Below are 21,903 nucleotides of genomic sequence, written 5' to 3' on the forward strand. Positions count from 1 at the left end.
CTGAGAACCTGTAATTTCACTTCTAAGTTAGCAGCTCAGGACATGTCTACATTTTCTAGATTAATAGAAGGTTTTCTATCCACAAGAATCAAGATCTTTCTTCTCTGATCAGGTGTGTGTCTGTGTGTGTGCGTGCAAGCGTGTGTTTCTGTTATTCAAGAAATGAGGCACTATATTTCAACCTCAAAAAAGTTTCTAAAAATATTTATACCATAAGATAATTCTGTTTCTTAAGCATTTTCATAGAGTTACTGAGGGCAAGGAAAGCTTATCACTGCTGAAGTATATATTCTTTAACACTGTATCTGATGGTAAGTAATTAGGATATGCTTATTGAAGGATCAGAAGTTATGATGTTACTGTAAGAGGAATCCTTGGGTTTCTAAGCAAATAAAGAAGAATGAAACTTTACATGTGGGGTCAGTAGAGTTGGGTTTAAATTTGAATTTTCAAAGTTAAAAGCTTTATGATCTTGTGTAAGGAATTTACCTTTGATACACAACTTTACATGCAAAATGAAACATGTTATAATATCCATGCCTTTCAACTATCATGATCAAATGTGAAAATAACTTTATTTTTAAAACCTAAGCACTATGCATATTTATAAAACAGTTATATTTTTCTGAGAGCTCTGCTAGACTGTAAGATGTTAGATGTTACTATATAAAAATATGAGATTATTTTTGTTAATAATGATGGTGATAATGACAATTTGTTGGTGATGCTCCTGAGGCTATGGACAGAAACTGAATGAAAATGTATTAGGAAAAAAAAGACATGTAAAAAAGTTCATATATCTTACCTGAGTGTAGCTTGCAAAGAAATCAATTATCACAAAATTCAGTAAACAACTATAAACACTTGATCTTAGTCAAAGGCTGAGAAGTGATAAAAGTATAAAGAAAAAAACTGTGTGTGCTGTTATTCAACATCAGTCACCTAAAATATTTTTATTAAATATCTTCATATAGATGAATTAAAATACCCATTATATTGTTATGACATTTAAAAATAGTCATTATCTTACCATCAAAGTACATTTATAAATTAATTTCACCTGGCTTTATGTGACTTGTCTTTTCCATCCTTTCTTTGTTTTAAGACAAGTGTTGAGGGAAATTTTTCTGTATGTCACTTTTCCATTACAGATATTTTCTCACTGGAAGTAAAGAAAATAGAAAAAAAAATTAATGCCCGGTTGTACAGTCATAATTATACAATGGGGCTGGTTCGTGATCGAAAGGCTCATCATGGCTTGGGTATGTACTTTCCAAAAAAAGTGTGTTTTTTGCTTTTGTATAATTTTAATATGCTCAGAATTTTATACAAACATTTAAGGCCTAAGATATAAATTTTCTTTGATTCATTTTATGTTCACTTTATGTTTATTTTATGTTGTTAATGTACTTCTTTCAGTTTTCAAAGACTCGAAAACTTTTTTTTCCTTTATTTCATTAACTACTTACAGTAAAAACACAATATGAGCCAGCTTTGAATAGTGAAATGGCATTAGGATATAGAGTCAGAATTGAATTTTACTCAAACTCTTACCACTCTCTAGCTTTGAGATGGGTTAAGCTACAACCCTTATGCACTTTATTTTCTTTATCAAATTGAGATATAAAACATACCATATTTATCTTATTGAATTTATGTAGAATTCTAATCAACTGAAATGCATTTGAAAGTGTTTTTATCCTAAAAGTATTATAAATTGCTCAAAGTTGGTAACGTTAATTAAGCAATATGATTTTGACCATCTCTAGAGTCAATTCATTCACAAAATGAGGCAAACTCTTTAGTTGATTATGTTTAATAAGTGAATCATATATTATAGGTAAAAACAACATTTCATTTTTAGGTATAATTAATATTATCATTAAATTTATAAAACTTTTTTACTATTCAGTAAATGATTAATATTTCAAGAAGAGAGCAAAATGATTATTTTGTTCAGAGGCAAGATCCTTTATTTTTATACCAAAACTTTAGATTCTCTTATTTTAGTTGACACATGTCCTTTACTATAAAGAAAATTATACACACTGACATTTACTAGATGTTTACTATGCAACTGACATTATTGACCCTAAGTTCATCTCATTTTTTCACTTTTTAATATCAGAGTATGGTGACACTTCCTCGTTTTGCTTGCTTTCTTCTTTTGCAAGTTGGAGATTGGGATGCAAAAAGAAGTTATCAAGTTAGTCAATATGCATCTGTGATTTAAACACATGTCTATCTTTCTACTCCTGTCTTTTTCACTGTCTCAAGTGTCTTTATTCTAATGCTGGATTTTATTATGTATTATGAATTAACTCATTTAATAGCGCATAGGATTTCACTAAAACTGCTTTGCCATTGAATAAATATAATCCTATAAAGCAAAAGAAAAACATCCTAATAAAGAAATAACATAAGATAAATGTGAATTCATGTTATACATTTAAAAGGATATTCATGGGAAGTATATGCATGAAAATGGCAAGTAGAATTTTAAAATTTTAAGGCCCAGATGGCTAACAGGCCATGACTCATACCAGCCTGAATTATTTTTCTCCAGAAATAGATGAAGTGTATAGTTACAGCTTGAAAACAGCAAAGAACGATACTTCTACACAATGGCAAAAGCGAAGGTTTGCACCAATCACAAGCAAATCTAGAGAAAACTGTAAGTCCTATATTCTTTTTGTCTTCTTAGTATACTGAAGTAAATCTCGGAAACAGTGTGATTAAAGCTATGGCAAACATTCTGTTTATTTTACCTTCATAAGGAAAATGGAAATGACATTCACTCCAACATAATATTGGAAGATACTAAAAATTAGTATTAAAATTTTTCAGGCCCTGAAAAAATGATGAGATAATTTATCATGATAATGACAATTGAGACGAAAGGCTCTGAGGGATCCCTGAGAAAGTGGCTTTAAGGAAAACTAGATAGAAATGAAAAACAGAAGAGAAAAATAATTTTTAAATGCTCCAGAGTTACGTTCTTTTATGTTATAGAAGTGATGATTTAATGACCTTTCACAGAAATGTTTCTGAATGTAGTGATGTCCTCAATGTCTTTTTTAAAGCCAAAATATTATTGATAAGAGAATTTGAGATACATAAAATGGAAAACATCATACCTCCTTTGCTTATAAACTTTGATTAAAAACTAAGAGATAAATTATTAACAAATAGTATCACTTTACAAGAGTTAATTTAAGGAATTCAAATGGGCCATTTATAATAATTCCCCTTCAGACTGTAATTTTCAATCATTACAAAAATATAAAATACACATGCTCTTGACTCAGACAGAAATTACTGTTGAAGGAATTTCCGAGAGAAGAATCGAAAACTATGCACAGGGTGTATAAAAATGTACCACAATTTTTATTTTTTTTTTTAGTTTAATATATTCAGAGGGTACAAGTGCTTTGGGTTATTTTGCAGTGCTCATTCTCTGGCTATGGGTGTGCTCGTCACCCAAATAGGGGCCATAGCACCCATTAGGTTGGTGTGTTCCCTCTGTGCACTTCATTCTCATTCATTAGTTCCTATTTAATAGTGAGTACGTGGAGTGTTTGTTTGCCCTTTCTTGTAATACTTTACTTAGGAGAATGGTCTCCAGCTCTATCCAGGCCCTGTTTTGGGGGGGAAGAGGGAGCTGTAGTATTCCATGATGTATATGCCACACTTTCTTAATCCTTTCATGAATTTTTTATTCAGATTGATTTCACATCTTTGTGATTGTTAATTGTGCTGCAATAACCATTTGCATTCAGGTGTTTTTTTGACAATTAAATACTCAGTAGTTGAATTCCTGGATTGAATAGTAAGTCTTCTTCTAGTTCTTTCAGGAATCTCCATATTGGGTTCCATAGCAGTCGTACAGTTGCGCAGTCCCACAAATAGTTTGTAAGCATTCCTTCCCCTCGGCACCCATACCAGCAGCTATTGTTTGTGGATTTTTTCATAAAAGCCATTCAAAAGTGATAGCATATCTCGTTGTGGTTGTAATTTGCATTTCCCTGATGATTAGTGTTGTTGAGCATTTTTCTAATAGAAAAAACTAAAAAATTAAAATGCCCATTGGAAAAAACCTGAAAGTCTGTCAATAATTAAGTCCAGATATCAAGAAAATACAATGCAGCTATTTATAAAAATTTGGTATCATTGTAAGTCATGATGTGGAATAAAGTTTTAAGTGAGAAAATAATGAAAAGAATATTTTATGTAGCTTCTTAAATATGTATTTTAAAAATACATATTTTTAAAAAAGAACTGTCTTTTTAAATTTATTTTCTGTTGACACCTTATTCATGGGATACAGAGTGATATTTCCACACAAATATACAGTGCATAATGATCAAATCAAAGTAATAACCTCAGACATTAACAATTGCTTTGTGTTGGGAATGTTCAAAACATTCTCTTCTAGCTGTTTCAAAATATACAAGTTATTATTAAGTATAATCTCTCTGCAGTGCTATAGAACACTAGATATTATTTTTCCTCTCTAGCTGTAATTTTGTATACACAGCCAACATCTCCATATTCTCCCTTGCCCTCTATTTTCCAGCCTCTAATAACCACAATTCTACTCTCTACTTCTATGAGTGAACTTTTTTAGTTTCCACATAAGAGAACACGAGGCATTTATATTTCTGGGCCTGGCTTATTTCACTTGACACAATATCTTACAGGCTCATCTGTGTTTGCAAAAATAATGGGATTTTCTTATTTTTGTGGCTGAATAGTGTCCCACTGTGTATACATACCGCTTTCTTTAACTATTCACCTGCTGATGGATGCTTGGGTTGATTTCATATCTTGACTATTGTGACTAATGCTGCAATAAATTTGGGATACAGGTATCTCTTCAATATAATGATTTCTTTTCCTTCAGATAAATAGTCAGTAGTGGAAATGGAAGATCAATGCAATATCAAAAAAAAAGTTATATTTTTATTTTATTGAGGAAATTCTACCTGTTTTCCGTAATTATTGTCCTAATATATATCCCTTCAGCGGTATTAAAACATTTTCCTTCCCCTGCACCCTCAGTAGAATTCTTCTTTGTTTTTTTTCTTTTTGATAATGGTCATCCTAAGTGGAAAGAGATGATATCTCACGGCGATTCTGATTTGTATTTCCTTGATGATTACAGGTGTCGAGCACTTCTCCTTGTACTTACATGCCAATTACATGTCTTCTTTTGAAAAGTATCTATTCAAATTCTTTGCCCACTTTTATAGGATTAACTTTTTGGACTGGGTGTGGTGGCTCATGCCTATAATCCTAGCACTCTGGGAAGCCAAGACAGTTGGATTGCATGAGCTGGTAGTTAGAGACCAGCCTGAGCAAAGTGAGACCTCATCTCTCCTGAAAAGAGAAAAACTAGTCAGGCATCATGGAGGGCTCCTGTAGTCCCAGCTACTACCGAGGCTGAAGCAAAAAGATCACTTGAGCCCAGGATTTTAAGGTTGCTGTAAGCTATAATGCCACAAAACCACAAAACTCTACCCAGAGTGACTAAGTGAGACTCTGACTCAAAAAAAAAAAAAAAATTATTTTTTTTAGTTCAAAAAAACAATTCTTTTTTTTTTTTTTTTAATGTGGAGTTGTTTTGAGTTCCTCATATATTCTGTCATACAAACAGTTTGTAAATATTTTCTCTCATTCTACAGGCTGTGTCTTCTCTCTGTTCCTTGTATCCTTCTTGGGGTAGATGCTTTTTAATCTGATAGAGCCCCATTTGTCTATTTTTTACTTATGTTGTCTATGCTTTTAAAGTTTCATCCATAAAATCTTTGCCTAAATATTTGTCCTGCAGTGTTTTTCCTATGATTGCTTCCAGAATTTTTATAGTTTCAAGTCCTATGGTTAAGTTTTTAATCCATTCTGAGTTGATTTGTGTTTATGGTGAAAGATATGGGTCTAGATTCATTCTTCTGCATATCGTTACTGGTATCTGGTTTTCCCAGCACCATTTATTGAAGAGGCTGTCCTTTCTCCATTGTACGCCTTTGTTGAAAATCAGTTGGCTGTAATACATTGATTTATTTCTGTGTTCTCTACACTATTCTATTGATTTTCTTATACCAGTACATGCCGTTGTGGTTATTATAGTTATAACCACAGTTATAACCACAGTTATAGTTATAGTCAGGAAATGTGATACTGCCAGCTTTATTTTTGCTCAAGATTGCTTTGGTTATTCATATAGTTCCATATGAATTTGAGAATTTAGACCAGGCATGGTGGGTCATGCCTGTAATCCTAGTACTTGAGAAGCTGAGACAGAAGGATTGCTTGAGTCTGGGAGCTCAAGACCAGGCTGAGCATGAGTGAGACACCATTTCTAGATTAGACCCCCTCCCCAAAAAAAGTCCCTGCATATTTTTCATATCTGACATCACAAATAAACAAAAGATGCCCTCACAAAATCAGCATGCAGCCCCTAGTGCACAGATTAGACACCCCTGATCTAGAGTGCAGTTTTACTCCTATGTTTCTTTGTAATATGCTGCCTAGATGATTTGTTTATTGCTAAAAGTGAGGTGTTGGTGTATTGTAATACAGTACTCTTTTGTATTACAGTCTCTCTCTCCCTTGAGCATATTGATATACGCTTAATATATTTGAGTGCTCTTCTGTTGGGAGCACATATATTTATAACTATTATATCCTATTATTGAATTATTTCTTATCATTATATATTAACAGTAATCTTCTTTGTCTCCTTTTACAGTTTTTTACTTAGAATCTGTTTAATCTGACGTAAGAATAGCTACTCCTGTTCTTTTGGTTTCCATTTTCTAGGATATCCTTTATGATCCCTTTACTTTCAGTCTTCATATGTTCTCTCCAGGTGAAGTCGATTTCTTGTAGGCAGAATATAATTTGGTCTTTTTTTTAATCCATTCACTCTACATCTTTTAATTGGAGAATTTAGTTAATTTGCATTCAATGCTATTATTGATAGGTAAGGACTTATTATTGCTATTTTGGTGTTAGCTTTTTAACAACTTCTTTCCTTTTTTACTGTCTTCCTCTGTGATTAAGTTATTTTATCTGGTCATGTGTTTTCATTCTTTGATTTTTATTTTTTGTGTATTTGTTTTTGTTTTGTGGTTACTATGAGGCTTACAAAAATATCTTATAGATATAATAATTATTTTAAACTAATGGTAATTTAATTTTGATCACAAAGAATAGAGATAAAGAAAAAACTAAAAATTAGATAAAAAATTAGATAAAAAACTAAAAATTAAACATTAGAGTACTCTGAATTTGTCTGTGTACTTACTGTTACCAGTGAGTTTCATATCTTCAGATATTTTCTTATTGCATGATAGTGTCTTTGTCTTTCTGAGTGAAGACCTCCGTTAGCATATCTTAAAAGACAGATGTGTTGGTAATAAAGTCTCTCACCTTTCATCTGGGAAAGTCTTTTTCTTTTTATCATGTTGAAGGAGAGTTTTGCTGGGTATAGTATTTAAGTTGTCAGGTTTTTTTTTTTCTTTCAACACTTTTAATATCTCATGCCACTTCCTCCTAGCCTGAGGTTTTTGGCTAACGTGTCTGCTAACAGATGTATCAAAGTTCCTTTACAAGTTGGTAATTCTTTTTTCTTGCTTCCTTTAGAATCCTCTTTTTGTGACTTTTGAGAATTTTATTATTTGATTTAGGGTAATCTTATTTGGGTCAAAACTGCTTGGTAATCTTTAACCTTACTGTATTTGGCTATTCATATCTTTCTTCATGTTTGGAGACTGCCTACAGCCACCCACACCGGCACCAAACTAGGACTTGCCCATAGGGCATGGTCATTATGTCATGTAGCCATGGGAATTTACTTGATATCTCAGGCCAATTTAGATAGCCTGTGGTGAAGTGGGCTAAGATGAGGGAGCCCTCTGATTGGGCACCACTCTAGCATCAAGGGCCACCGGGAATTGTCTTCAACCATGTTCCAGGCATGAACAGCCCCAAATTCAATGCAAAGTCCAACATTAAATTTTATTTCCTTCACCCTAAAAAAAAAAAAAAAAACATTTTTTTCTCAATGCACTGTATTGCCTGAGGTTGTGGACAATGTGAGAATATAAAATCCAACCTTTTAATATGTTTTTTTCTTGTCATTATGCGAAAATCAGGTACCATGATAGCTTACCTAATTTCTTTAGCTCTTTTCAATGTGCTTTCTTGCATGGATAGTTATTCAGCTTGACATTTCTGTGAGAGGACAATTGTTAAAGGGTTCTACTTGGTCACCTTGCACTCCTGTCTTTTTCTTAATTGTTCTCTGGTGTTTTGTATATACCCTTTGTTCTTTTTTCCTCTCTTAAGGTTTATCTTGTACATTTGATGGTTTTGTGTACTGGTAAAGTGTGACTCCTTTCTATTTCTTATTTGTGTATCTGCTTTACCGGTGAGATTTATACTTTTGTGTGATTTCAATGACAAATATTGGCCTTTTTTTTTTTCAGATATAGGAGTCCTTTAAGCAGTTCTTGTAAGGCCAGTCTAATAGAAATGAATTTCCTCAATTGTTGCTTATTTGGGAAAGTATTTCTCTTCCAGTTGTAAAGGATAGCTTTGCATGATAGAGCAGTCTTGTGTAATAAAAGTTTTTTCAGTGCTGTGAGTATATCACTCCATTTTGTTCTGCCTGATGCTGCACAGAGTGTGTTACAGGTAAAGGTGGCAGTGGCGCCTCAGTGAGTGGCTTTCAGGCTCTGAGGAGCACATGAATAGCCTCCCTCTATTCTTGGGGCCACCACTCTTCTGAACTGGACCACCTAGTCACTGGATTTGGATCTCTGAATGGGCTTGATGCCAGGATCATGTCTGCATCCTTGAGTTCCACAGCTGTCACTCTGTGCAGTCTGTTTGGGGAAAGCGGTAAGATGTCACCTGGGCAGAAGGTATGTGAAGAGGCAGAAGCTATTGAGCTTCAGGGATGTGAAAATGTAGGAGTTTTGGGGCCCTAGGGAAAGGTGCACTTTCGTGGTGGCTACACTCTTAAAATTGTGTAGTCCTGCCACACCCTGGATCTTAAAGAACAGGGGACCAAGTGTAATTTTCCACTCTGGAATAATGCAGTTGCATGATGCCTGACTCAGGGCCTGTGAGGGTTGAGGGCCTCTCGATAGCTAGAATTGCAAGCATTTGTGATAGGGATGTAGGCTTTAGGGGATCTCCTGCTTACCTTTACCCCACAATTTGTGGTCTGTCTTGTTCCAGGTTGATCCTTGTCAGCTGCTTCAACTCTCTTTCTATGCTGCTACCTTGAGTTTCAGTGCCTCAGAGTCTTCAATTTTCTCAATGAATTCCAGGGTTCTTTCTTAGTGCTCTATTTAATATGTAGTTATTTAATATACAGGATGGACGTACAGTTCATGTGCAACTATTTAAATTTCACACAAACTTTATGTCCACCCTGTATATTTTTGTTTTGGTCCTTTATTGTGGAAGAAAGTACTGATTGCCTCTGGTCAGCCACCCTCATGATGTTCTTTTTTTTCTGTCTATATTTATTATCATATCTGCATAAAAAAATAATAAATGATAAACATAACTTATTCTGGGGATTACTGGTAAATGTGAAGAGAAGTATAGGAGTGAATATTACATTTTTATAATTCTATTCTTTAATTATTTACAAAGTACTTATATTATATGTTCTGGGACAATCAATTAAAGCAGAAAAAAGACTAATGCTACCCTCTCATTAAAAAAAAAATGTTTATGCTAAATACAAAGGTACTTAAATTCTTTATAATTATTTTTCTAATCTTTCCCTTTCTCTTTTCATCTTCGACAGCATCTCCATTTCGTCTCTGCCGGGCTGTTGCTGTGGCTATGGGAATCCGTTTTATATTTATGGTAACAATATGGAGTGCCATATTCATAAATTGTGAGTGATAACAGAAGTAAATTGCGGCATTGTTGACATAGAAGTTGCAATGTATTACTTTGATTAGTATTCAGAAACACAGAAAGAGAAACTAGTAATACTAAGTATGTCTTCATCATATATTTTCTGTTAATCTAGAAATGTTTAAACTATATTTGCTCAGGCTGTACATTACTATCAAAACAAATCTTTTTAATAATTATGACTATTTTAATAGCATTATTCGATTATTTTAATAGCATTATTCGACCAAGGAGTTCCAACATCTTTAAATGGTAAGTTACTTTTTTAAATATTTTAAAGAACACATCATGTACACACACACACTTACTCACCAAGGCATAAATATCTACCCAGTGGGGTGTTAGAAGGTAGAAAAGAAATGATTTGTTGTAGGCCATAATTCACAATAGCTTTCATTTTTAACAATGACAAAATATTTGTAAGAAGTGGAAGATATTTAGGTTTGGCATTTCTAAGAATGGGTAAGGATATGTCTTTGCTTATCACTTAATACTCTGAAATTTTGGAGTTGGAATTATAAAAGGCATTTAATTTGTCCAGAAAAAAAATCTGTAGTGTTTATACATGTGAAGAATTCATAATGTATTCTCCCTTTCTAGAAAGTTACTGTGGCCCCTGTCCTAAAGCCTGGATATGTTATAGAAATAACTGCTACCAATTCTTTAGTGAGAACAAAAACTGGTCTGAGAGCCAAGCTTCTTGTATGTCTCAAAATTCCAGCCTTCTGAAGATATACAGCAGAGTGGACCAGGTTGTGTATTTATTTTAATTCTATATTCTGTATTTCATTCTAACAATATGAGGCAACTCACTGGAATATGGAACATGGAGCAAAGGAGAGGTACTAAGACTTACATAATCCAATACCCTTCCAGAATTCTAATAGCCACACAATTTGCAGGTATTATATATGTGTTGTTTAAGTGAGAATTATATTAGTCAGGGGATAGAGTGCTTTTTTCCCAAGTGTGTAAAAAAAATAATTAAATAGTTGTGACCTTGTATTTACTAATATTGTGAGCAATGGTTTCATTTGTAGTGTATTTTTATTCCAACAGGATTTCCTTAAACTTGTGAAGTCATATCATTGGATGGGACTTACACAAATTCCAACAAATGGATCCTGGCAATGGGAAGATGGCACAATTCTCTCACCTAACCTGTAAGTCTCTGGACCAACAGGTCTCTAGTTTTGTATTTTATCCTAAGCTATCTCTACGATCTCTCTGATCAGTCATGTCACACAATTTCAGAACATCCCACATTCCAATAGATTTAGCAAAAAATGCTTTGGCCCTGAATTTAGGAGTGTGTTGCATTGGTGGCAGAGCAGCTAAGACAAATAATAAGTAATGCAAATTGTAAACTACGTGCTAAATACTGTGGATGGTAGATTTAATATTATGTCCATTTTACAGATAAAACTGAAGCAGAGACATCAAGTATCACATGTACTCTTTTTTGAATTTATTACCAGAGTTTTTGAGGTATAACAAACATACAATAAACTGCACTTATACTTTATAAAAAGTATAAATTTTATGTTTTAACAAATAAATACACTCATGAAATCATTAATAACAGTAAAATAATTTTCTCTTTGCATCTTGTAATCCCTCCTCTGTGCCTCTTTCTGCATACCTCTTTCTGTTCCCAGGCAACTAATCTGCTTTGTGTCACTTTAGATTCATTTGCAGTTCATAGAATTTATTGTTAATGGAGTCTTACGGCATACATCACTTTTAATGTCTTTTTTTTCACTCATCAAAATTATTTTGAGATTCAGTGATCTCATTGCATAAATAGACAGTTGAATTCTCTTTATTCCTTAAGTAATTCCTTAGAGTTATTCTAGCACAATGTATTTATCTTTTCATTTGTTGATATATATTTAGGTAGTTCTCAGTTGTTGATTGCAAAAGCTGCTTATAGAAAAGTGTAATGCTGGCAATAAAATAAAATAATAAAATAAAATGAAACAAAAAATAAAGCTTCTTGCTGTGAATATCTGTTTACAAGTCATTGTATGAACAAAGATGTTCTATTCTCTAATATGAACATTTAGAAGCAGAATGGCTGACTCAGATGATAGGTATATGTTAACTTTTTTGAAAGTAACAAACTTAAAAGAGATAAAGTCTCCTTTTTTACTGCTGCATAATATTCCATGGTATACATATACCACAATTTATTAATCCATTCATGGGTCGATGGGCACTTGGGCTTCTTCCATGACTTGGCAATTATGAATTGAGCTGAAATGAACAATCTGGTGCAAATATCTTTATTGCCAAATGATTTTTGGTCCTTTGGATATATACCTAGAAGAGGAATTGCAGGATCAAATGGCAGGTCTACATTTAGAACTGGAAAATATTATTCTTAGTAAAGTATCTCAGGAATGGAAAAAAAAATTATCCAATGTACTCAGTACTACTGTGAAACCAATTTATAATAACTCACACTTGCATATGAAAAATGAAACACAATTTTAGCCTAAGATGAAGGAGGGAAGGGGAGGGAGAGGGTTGGGGAGGGGGTGGGAGGGATAGAAGAGGATAGTAAGGGGACCACAACTACGGAGCACATTGCAAATATAAGTCAGATCTATCATGTGTAGAGCACAAATGTCCTAACGTTATAATTGGTTAAATGAGGTGAAAGCTATATTGATTAGTATGATGTAAACACTCCAATTTGTCCAAATAATCAACACACTAAAATTGGCATAAATGTATTTATGATCTATGTGAAAAAAATAAAAAAAAAAATAACAAACTTATCTAAAGTAGTTGTGAAATTTTACAAATTTTGCATTCCCTTTAGCAGTAGTCAGAGAAAATCTGCGAGGGCAGTTATCCCCCATCCTGGGCAACACTTGTTTTGGTTAGCATCTCAAATTAAGATGTACTAATAGTTGCATATTGGTATACCACCAATACACATTCCTTAGTGACTAATGATGTTGAGTATGATTTTCTGTGCTTATTTGCCATTCATTTAAAATTTTTCCATTTCACAAGTTTTGGCTTTGATCCTTATTATTTACTCTTTTATTTCTCTAGGCTAACTTTCCTTTTTTTAGTCTCTGTATGGTTTTTTTTTTTTTTTTTTTACAGTTTTTGGCAGAAGCCAGGTTTGAACCCACCACCTCTGATATATGGGGCTGGTGCCCTACACCTTGAACCATAGGCACAGTCCAAATGTATTCTTCCTTTTCTTTTTTTCTTCTTTTTTTTCTTTTTTTTTAGAGACAGAGTCTTACTTTGTTGCTCTCAGTAGAGTGCTCTGGTGTAACAGCTCACAGTAACTTCCAGCTCTTGGACTTAAGCGATTCTCCTGCCTCAGCCTCCCAAGTAGCTGGGACTACAGGCGCCCGCCACAACGCCCGGCTATTTTTTAGTTGCAGTTTGGCCTGGGCCGGGTTTGAACCTGCCACCCTCGGTATATGGAGCTAGCGCCCTACTCACTGAGCCACAAGCGCCACCCCTCTTTTTTTAGTTTTTTACAGTGAAATCCGAGATACTGATTTGAAACCTTTTTTGCTAATAAAATTTTTATGCTATTACTATGTGAGATGATTTGGCAACATTCCCATATATTTAGAAATACTGTTTTCATTTCTTCTAAGTTAAAATTGTTTATAATTTTCCTTTTGCATTTTTCTATATTTCATTGATCATTTACAAGTGTGTCATTTAGTTTTGAACATTTGTGAATTTTCCAGACATCTTCTTGTTATTGATTTCTAATCTGGGTCCATTTTGATCAGAGAATATACTTTGTATAGTCAGTCCTTAAGTTTATTGAAATTGGTTTTATGGACTAGATGAGAACTTATAATTTTTCTTTGGAAAGGTTTTATGTGCATATGAACAAAATGACTATTCTGCTATTCTTGAGGAGAGTGTTCTACAAGTGTTAATTAAGTCAAGTTGGTAGAGAGTTTTTCTCAATTCTTCTATTACATATTCTTTCTGATTTTCTGTGTGTTTGCTTTTGATAGTAGTTCAGTTGTTGAAAGAAAGGTGTTGAAATCTTTGATGATAATATGGATATTTATATGTATGTATATTTCCCATCGCAGTCCCAACAATTATTTTGCCTGACGTATTTCAAAGCTCTGTTTTTAGATGCACAAATATTGGAATTGTCTTGATGAATGTATGACTTTACCATAAATTAAGGAATGTATCACATTATCATTACATAATGAGCTTTTCAGCTAATTATTCCTTCTGCAATGTCTAATTTTTCATTATTGTATACGTATATACAATACGTATATTTTATCTCAGATAATAAAGTTTTTGTAGTCAGAAATCTAATGACCCTGATATTTTTTGTACCTTCCATGTGTGTACTTACATTTTGAACGTATGAAATCCAGTCATAACAGCCATTATAATGTCCTCCTAGTCACTATAGAATTTGTGTTTCTTCTGATCCATTTTGATTGATTGATCTTCCTCCTAATTATGAGGATATCATTCTATTTCTTTGTTTTTTATCTTTATTGAATTCCATCAACTATGAATTTTCTCTTTTTTGGTGTTGCTTACTTTTTATTCTTAAAATAATTTGTAAGTTATTTACGCACATGTTTAGGTCTTGCTTTTAAGTACTATTAGTCACGACATTCTGTCTAAAGATAATTATTTCCAAATAATGAAGCATAAAAGACAGTAGGTAATTTACTTAATTCCTTTTGAAATATGAGGTTTTACAATATGACTAGTAGAAAAATGCATGAGTCCAGGCCTTATGTAAGCACTGAGTATTGTTTCCTTTTAACTTTTTTACACAGTTCTTTCTCTATCCTTGGGTAGGTTTTCTACACACATGCAATAGGCAGTACTCCACTGAATACTCAAGAGGAGCCTTCTGCATGTCTCTGGATATCTTTATTTGTTTGACTATCTCCTCTCAATTTTTGTGAACTGTGAACTCTAGTTATGGGTTGGTTTTTCTGGACTCTCAGGTATCCCATGTCTTGTTTTTATCACCTACTCTTTTTAACCATTTGATTGTACAGAACTCTGCACACCAAGGCTAGAGGAAATGACAAAAATCTTAGTATTCATTGAATTCATGCATTTAGCTTTAATCCTTTGCTTAAAAGCTAAAGTAGCTCTCAAGACACGTCATTTCTACCATTTGAAAGATCTGACCTATCATTGTACTGTTAAATAGTTTCTCATGGCACTAAAGTCAGAAAAAAATATCTAATTTTTTTTTTTTTCAAATGCTGCTTGCTTTTCCTTTCCTTCAATCTTGTATCACAAATGTTGCAGAATATCTATAGGCTATAAATATTTTAGTTATTTGAATCTCTAATTCTTCAGTTAGTAACAATGTCGATGTTAACATTAGGTTAATTGGGTGCTTCCTGTCTATCAGACAGTTTTAAGCACCTTATGTATATCTTCTCATTAAGTAGGCTTAACAACCATATACAACAGGTTTTATTTTTAACCTAATATATTGGTAAGGAACAGAATTTTAGAGTGTATGATAACTCCCCTGTTAGTAATTTTTGCAGTGAGGATTCAGATATATGTATTTCTGACTACAGAGCCAGAATTATCATTAAATGACTTAAATCATTTTCATTGATTTCAAAATCTTCATGTTTACTTTGTTACTTTAATGGTTACATGGCAATGATCAACTCACAATCTTTTACCACAAAGTTTTTTTCCGTCATTATTCCCCTGTGTTCTTTATAACAAAAACTACCTATCTTCTTATGTTATTATATATTTGTACTTTGGCAGCCTCAGCAAACCTTAGAATTTATCTAGTCCAACCTCATTTCTGTATGATTTCAGGGTTTATTTTTAAACAAAAAAATTTTTTTCTTAAAATACTAAAAAGAGTTTTGTATTATATTATCTCATATTTCCCAATTTGCAAGTGCAAAATTTCCTTTCAGAAACAAGACAACCAGCATACTAAATTTCTGTTTATGCATGTGGTAAATTTTTATTTAGTGGTGTCTGATTCCCAAGAACTATAGAGAGGTAACTACAGAGATAAGTAGAATATGACTCCTTCAAGATCTTCGAACTCTAATCAGAGACGTTGTTATCCACAAATAAGTGTAATCCAGTGTAATCAATATTCCAGCAGAAGTGTGGTCAAAGTGGTATTAAAAAACAGACACAGAAATTGAAATAACATATGAAAAAGTAAGATTAGAAGCAATGATATCTAAGGTGTTTAGATTGAGACCCAGTAAGATTACTTATTAAAAAAACTCTTAAATTTTTTTCTCCTGAACAGGGGCCAGTTGTTTTTATATGAGCAGAATTCATTACCTTTGTCCTTGTAAATACAGGTAGCATAGGATCATAGTCTTTTTTATTTTTTGCCAATTTCACATGCTATGATATTGTCACTCTTCTTTGAGCTTTCTGTCCCACCTGTTACTAAAGAAATAAAAAAATCACCATTATTATATTAATTATATAACCCATTCAATATCTCAGAGTAAAGTGTACACATATCTATGTACATGTCTAAACACACATGCATTCTTGTATATGTGTGTTTATGTATGAAGATTTTATAATTTATTTTCATTTTATTACCAAGTAAAATCAAAAATATGTGCATATCTGAATAAAGCTGTCTATTTTTGCACAAAACACAATGTTTCATTTTAAGCAGAATTCTGATTTCTAACCTAAATATTTATTTTTATTTTTTTTAATTTGTATTGTTTTTATTAAATCATAGCTGTGTACATGGGGCACCATACACTGGTTTAGTTAAATAAATATTTTAAAGCTTTTTTAACTTATATGAAGAGAGATTTTAGATTTCTAAATTGGTTAATTCTCAATGTATGAAAAAACAGTGGCGTATTACTTAAAAGAGAATGTAATTTTTACTTTTATTATTTTGAATTAGCAATATCTGGCGTATCTTTGAACTGGAAGGGCCAGATGTGGTCCAAAAATCTCCTGAAGTGATACGTAAAGTCCAAAAAATATTATTTCTTTACATTTATGCATTAATCAAGTCATAATTATAATTTGTACTTGTCTCTCATCTAGACTAACAATGATCCAGATGCAAAAGGGAGCTTGTGCAGTCTATGGCTCAAGCTTTAAAGCCTATACTGAAAACTGTTCATCACCAAACACATACATCTGTATGCGGAGGACTGTGTAATGACCTAATCGACCATTTCAACAAAAGTCAGAAAAATAGAAAGGATTATACCAGCAGAACACTGCCACCTGGAACTAAAGAAAACAGAAAAAAGCAGGACAAAATGAACAAAAGACTGTCAGATTTCTTAGAACCCACAGGACCAGACCACAGAGCAATTCAGTTGTGAACATTCTCTAAGACAAGGGAAGAAGGACCCTGAAGGCAATTCAGAGATCTTCGAGGCTGCTACTCTTACCAGGGCTTAGAGAATGGGGATAGTCTAATTCAAAGGGTGAGACCAAAACCCTTGGGAGCCGTGAGGGAAGAGTGGCTCATCAGATCCCTGGGGCCCAACCTCCACCTCCATAGCAAACTACTGTATGAGTAAGACCCCAGCAGAGAGCCACACAGTGTGGGCAGTGCCTTCCCCAAGTGTGAGAGTGGTATTGCAGCCCCAGTGGGTACAGGAGGTGGGAACTCAACCGCTACTGGATGAAGAGGTGAGAATGCTGCCCCAGTGGGTTTGGAGAGGAGAGTGCAAAACCAACGAGAATTGTTCTAGAACCTTAGGATATTTTGGAGTTTGCCTTGTTGGGTCTTGGACTTGCTTGGGACCATTTACCTTTCCTTTTCCCCTATTTCCTTCTGTCTTTGGGCATGGATTGTGTATCCTATACCTGTCCCATCATTGTATTTTGGAAGCACAAGATGTGTCAGGTTTCACACGTACACATTAGAAAGTTTCTTTTACATATGGTTTGATGATATTTAGATGAGATTTTGGACTTTTGACTTTAGAGTTGGTGCTGGAAGAAGTTAAGACTTTGGGAGTTGTCGAGATGGAATAAACGTTTTCTATGTGCAGGAAGGACATAAATTTTGCCAGGGAAAGAATGTTATGGATTGAATGTTTGTGCTTCTTCAAAATTCAGATTTTAAGTCCAAACTCCCAATATTATGGTATTATAAGGGGGGCTTTGGGAAGTAATTTAGGTGTGAAAGTTGATCACAAGAATTCTGTCATTTTTGTTATACCCAAAGTTGAGTAGTATACAAAAACCACAGGAGGCTTCTCCCTGTGCCTTCTGATGGTTCACTGAAGAATAAACTCACAAAAGGCTGACTAACTGGGAAAAAGGCACACAAATTTATTTAATCTGATTAATAAATTATTTAATCTGATTAAAAATATTTATTTTAAATATTAAATAACAAAGTATTTAATCTGATTAAAAATAATCAAATTTGCTCCTTACTCTAAAAATATATAGAATGATTTCTACATTATTCTACCACTCTCACAAATATTTTCTAACTTATGTTTAACTTGGACTTCAACAAAGGTCATGAGTATGTGTATTCCTCATGAATGAAATTAGTGTCCTTGTAGAAGAGACCCCATAAACCTCTCTAACCTTCTTTCTGTCACATAAGGATACACAGAGAATTCAAGTCTGCAACCCAGAAGAGGGTCTTTTTCAGAACCCAACAATGCTGGCATCCTGTTCTTGGACTTTCTCGGCTTCCAGAACTGAGAAGAATAAATTTCTCTTGTTTATAACCTATCCAATCAATGGTACTTTTTTATACTAAGCCAAAACTAATGGCTTATAGAAGAATTGAAGATTTGAATGCTGTTTTAGTATGTTTTTTGCTGCTATAACAAAATATCACAGATGAGGGAATTACAATAAGCAGAAATTTCTTAACTTTCTGAAGTTCTGGAGGCTTGGAAATCTAATACCAATGTGCTGCCATTTGATGACATTCTTACTGTATCATCCTATGGTCAAAGGTAAGATAGGAGAGAGAAAACCCATACCCAAAAGCCCCTTTTTAAAGGTACTAAACACACCCACAAAGGAAAAACTTCCTTGGCCTAATTATCTCTTCCCCAAATCATTACATTAACAATTACATTTCAACCTGAGTTTTTAAGGGACACATTCAAACCATAGCAAAGATTTTCAAATATCCAGTATTATCACCCTAAAACACATAACCACTAAAAATGCCTCCAGGTTCCTTCTCCCCAACTGTAGGTTCTCTGCCTTGGGCAAGCTCCAATCCATGAAAACCAATAACAAGAACAGTGGCAGTTTCCTGATTTGCTCCTTATTCTAAAATTAAAGTCATTTGTTTATAATTTCATAGATTTCTGATGCCATAAAAATGCATTTTTAAAGCTTATAAAAAAATTCTTTTTCTGTTTTGATTTTTCCTTACCATATTTTATCTGGAAACAGAAATGTTCTCTGTTACATTCCTGCTTCATTTTACAAATATTCCCCTGTATCTCACTGAGGATTTTTTTATAATGCTTATTTTAATTTTGTTAAATATGAATTACTGATTATATAAAATAGAAATTTAAATTTGCTATTTTTTTGTTTTTTTCTCCTTGGATATCTAGTAATTTTGTAATTATTATTTTTTATTAAATCATAACTTTGTACATTGATGCATTTATGAGGTTCAGTGTACTGCTTTGATATACAATGTGAGATGCTCACATTAAACTAAGTAACACATCCCTCGTAATTATACTCATGTCTTAATAGTTTTGAAATGTACCACTGCATTATGCACATTAGGTGAGGTCTCTCCAAAGACCCTCCCTCCTCCCAAGTCCTCCCTTCCTTCCTCCCTCTCTCCTCTTCCCTTCTACTTTCTGGACTATAGTTATGTTTTGCCATTCACAAGAATGTGATATTTAGTAATTTTTGTCTGTGGCCTGACATCATTTGGCACTTTCAGCAACTCTGTTTGTAATTAATGTACAGGGAACTGGCGGGATGCCTTCTTTTTATGTTAGTTTGGATGAATTTAAGTAAACATCTTTCTCATAGTTTTCAAATATTTCTGTTTTCTATTTTCTTTTTGTCTTTTCCAGTATTGTATATCAGACCATTTTTCTCTTTCAGATTTGGGAGGCAGCCACCTGACCTTTGTTTCACCATAGGGCCTTTTCATGTGCTGCTTATTTGTATTTCTCTCTTGGAAACATTCTAATTTCTTGGATCCTGTCCCTATTTTGTTGATAAAATTATTTGCTTATTAGATTTCCCCATAAATATTAGTACATTGGGGAAGTCTTAAGTTTAGATCATGTTTTTTGTCGTTAATTGTATGGTAACCATCTTGCCATTCTTTGGGAGAAAATTTATTTGTAATTGTGTATGTATTAATGTGATTATTTTATTAATATCTATATCCCCCTCTAGTTTGTAAGCTCCATGAAAGCAGATATAGATTCTCTTGCCTCGGCCTCCCGAGTACCTGGGACTACAGGCACCCGGCTATTTTTGTTGCAGTTGCCACTGCTGTTTGGGCTGGTCCGGGCCGGGTTCGAGCCCATCACCCTCGGTATATGGGGCCGGCGCCCTACCCACTGAGCCACAGGTGCCGTCCAAGTCTTTCTTCTTTTATTATGGATGAGCTGTGGTGTTAGGGCAGAAGCCCATCCACACCCACACTCCCGTTTCCCTTCCCTTCCCTTCCCTTCCCTTTCCCTTCCCTTCCCTTCCCCCACCCCAGGTTGATAGATGTGGATCTGATGTGGGCAGTTTCTATGGCTTGGTTTTCAGCATGCAGAGGGAGCAGGAAATAACTAAGCTTCCTACACATTGGAATGGAAGGTTGTCTACTATTTGCTTCCATACCATTCCAATAATCAGGTTCCCACTCGCCGCCCCTTCTCTCCCCCCTCCCCCCACCCCCCCCACCAGAAATTCTATCTTTCTGTTATGCCACTAGCATTTATCCCATCGAGCACTACTGGTGGGCACATGTCCCAGCTTTTGGGTGAGCCACTTTCCACACTGCCAAGTCAGCGTGGGGCCTCCTCCTTCTGTTTAGTACTTTAAACATGTTCATTTGGGATTTTATATCAGGATACCAGAGTGCTGACATTTCAATCACCTAGCCAGACGGGGTGGCTCATGCCTGTGATCCTAGCATCTTGGGAGGCAGAGCCAGAAGGATCCCTGAAGCCCAGGAGTTGGAGACCAGCCCAGATGAGGTGGCGAGACCACCCGCCTACTAAAAAAATGCTTAAATTTCTTAAATCAGGGCGGCGCCTGTGGCTCAGTGAGTAGGGCGCCGGCCCCATATGCCGAGGGTGGCGGGTTCAAACCCGGCCCCGGCCAAACTGCAACAGAAAAATAGCCGGGCGTTGTGGCGGGCGCCTGTAGTCCCAGCTGCTCGGGAGGCTGAGGCAAGAGAATCGCGTAAGCCCAAGAGTTAGAGGTTGCTGTGAGCCGTGTGACGCCACGGGACTCTACCCGAGGGCGGTACAGTGAGACTCTGTCTCTACAAAAAAAAAAAAATAGAAAGCAGATATAATTGTCTGATTTGAACAACTATGTATCCCCAGTATTTAAAACTCAATGCCTGACCACTGGCAAGAAAAAAAAGAAAACTCTGAAGTTGAATGAATTAAATTCCAGTAGAGACTATCCATTTTCATACTCTTTGCACCTTATTTATCTAATAAAGTTTTAATATCACTTGACTATCTATAACCTCTTTTAAACAAATATTTTCTTTTTTTTTTTTTATTGTTGGGGATTCATTGAGGGTACAATAAGCCAGTTACACTGATTACAATTGTTAGGTAAAGTCCCTCTTGTAAACAAATATTTTCTAACTTATATTTATATAAAATATAATTTTTATTTAAAATTTCTTTTATTAGGCAAATTTGTCTTCTTTCCTTAACCATTCTTACCATAGATCACTATAATGAGGCACATAAGAAATAGTATTTTATAGAAATCTGGGCAGTAGTATAAAAGTGT

At 34.3% G+C, this 21,903-nt stretch overlaps 1 protein-coding gene across 3 annotated transcripts in view; it reads left to right on the plus strand.

Annotated features, from left to right (window-relative positions):
* KLRK1 (killer cell lectin like receptor K1) overlaps positions 1-21,903 on the plus strand; it is a 26,080-nt gene continuing 4,177 nt past the window's right edge. For 2 of the 3 annotated variants that reach the window (XR_008373464.1, XR_008373463.1), the window contains exons 1-8: positions 1-112; positions 1,152-1,262; positions 2,567-2,674; positions 9,827-9,919; positions 10,159-10,194; positions 10,543-10,694; positions 11,002-11,105; positions 17,005-17,604. Coding sequence is in view for 1 of the 3 variants with exons in the window: in XM_053557652.1 (XP_053413627.1) it covers positions 1,223-1,262; positions 2,567-2,674; positions 9,827-9,919; positions 10,159-10,194; positions 10,543-10,694; positions 11,002-11,105; positions 17,005-17,122 (651 nt within the window). In the remaining 2 variants the exon portion in view is untranslated. Of the gene's footprint in view, positions 113-1,151; positions 1,263-2,566; positions 2,675-9,826; positions 9,920-10,158; positions 10,195-10,542; positions 10,695-11,001; positions 11,106-17,004; positions 20,350-21,903 lie in introns of those variants that run through there. The other variant, XM_053557652.1, reaches the window with a different exon arrangement.

Source organism: Nycticebus coucang, chromosome 12 (assembly GCF_027406575.1).
Source record: "Nycticebus coucang isolate mNycCou1 chromosome 12, mNycCou1.pri, whole genome shotgun sequence".
NCBI classification, from domain to species: domain Eukaryota; kingdom Metazoa; phylum Chordata; class Mammalia; order Primates; family Lorisidae; genus Nycticebus; species Nycticebus coucang.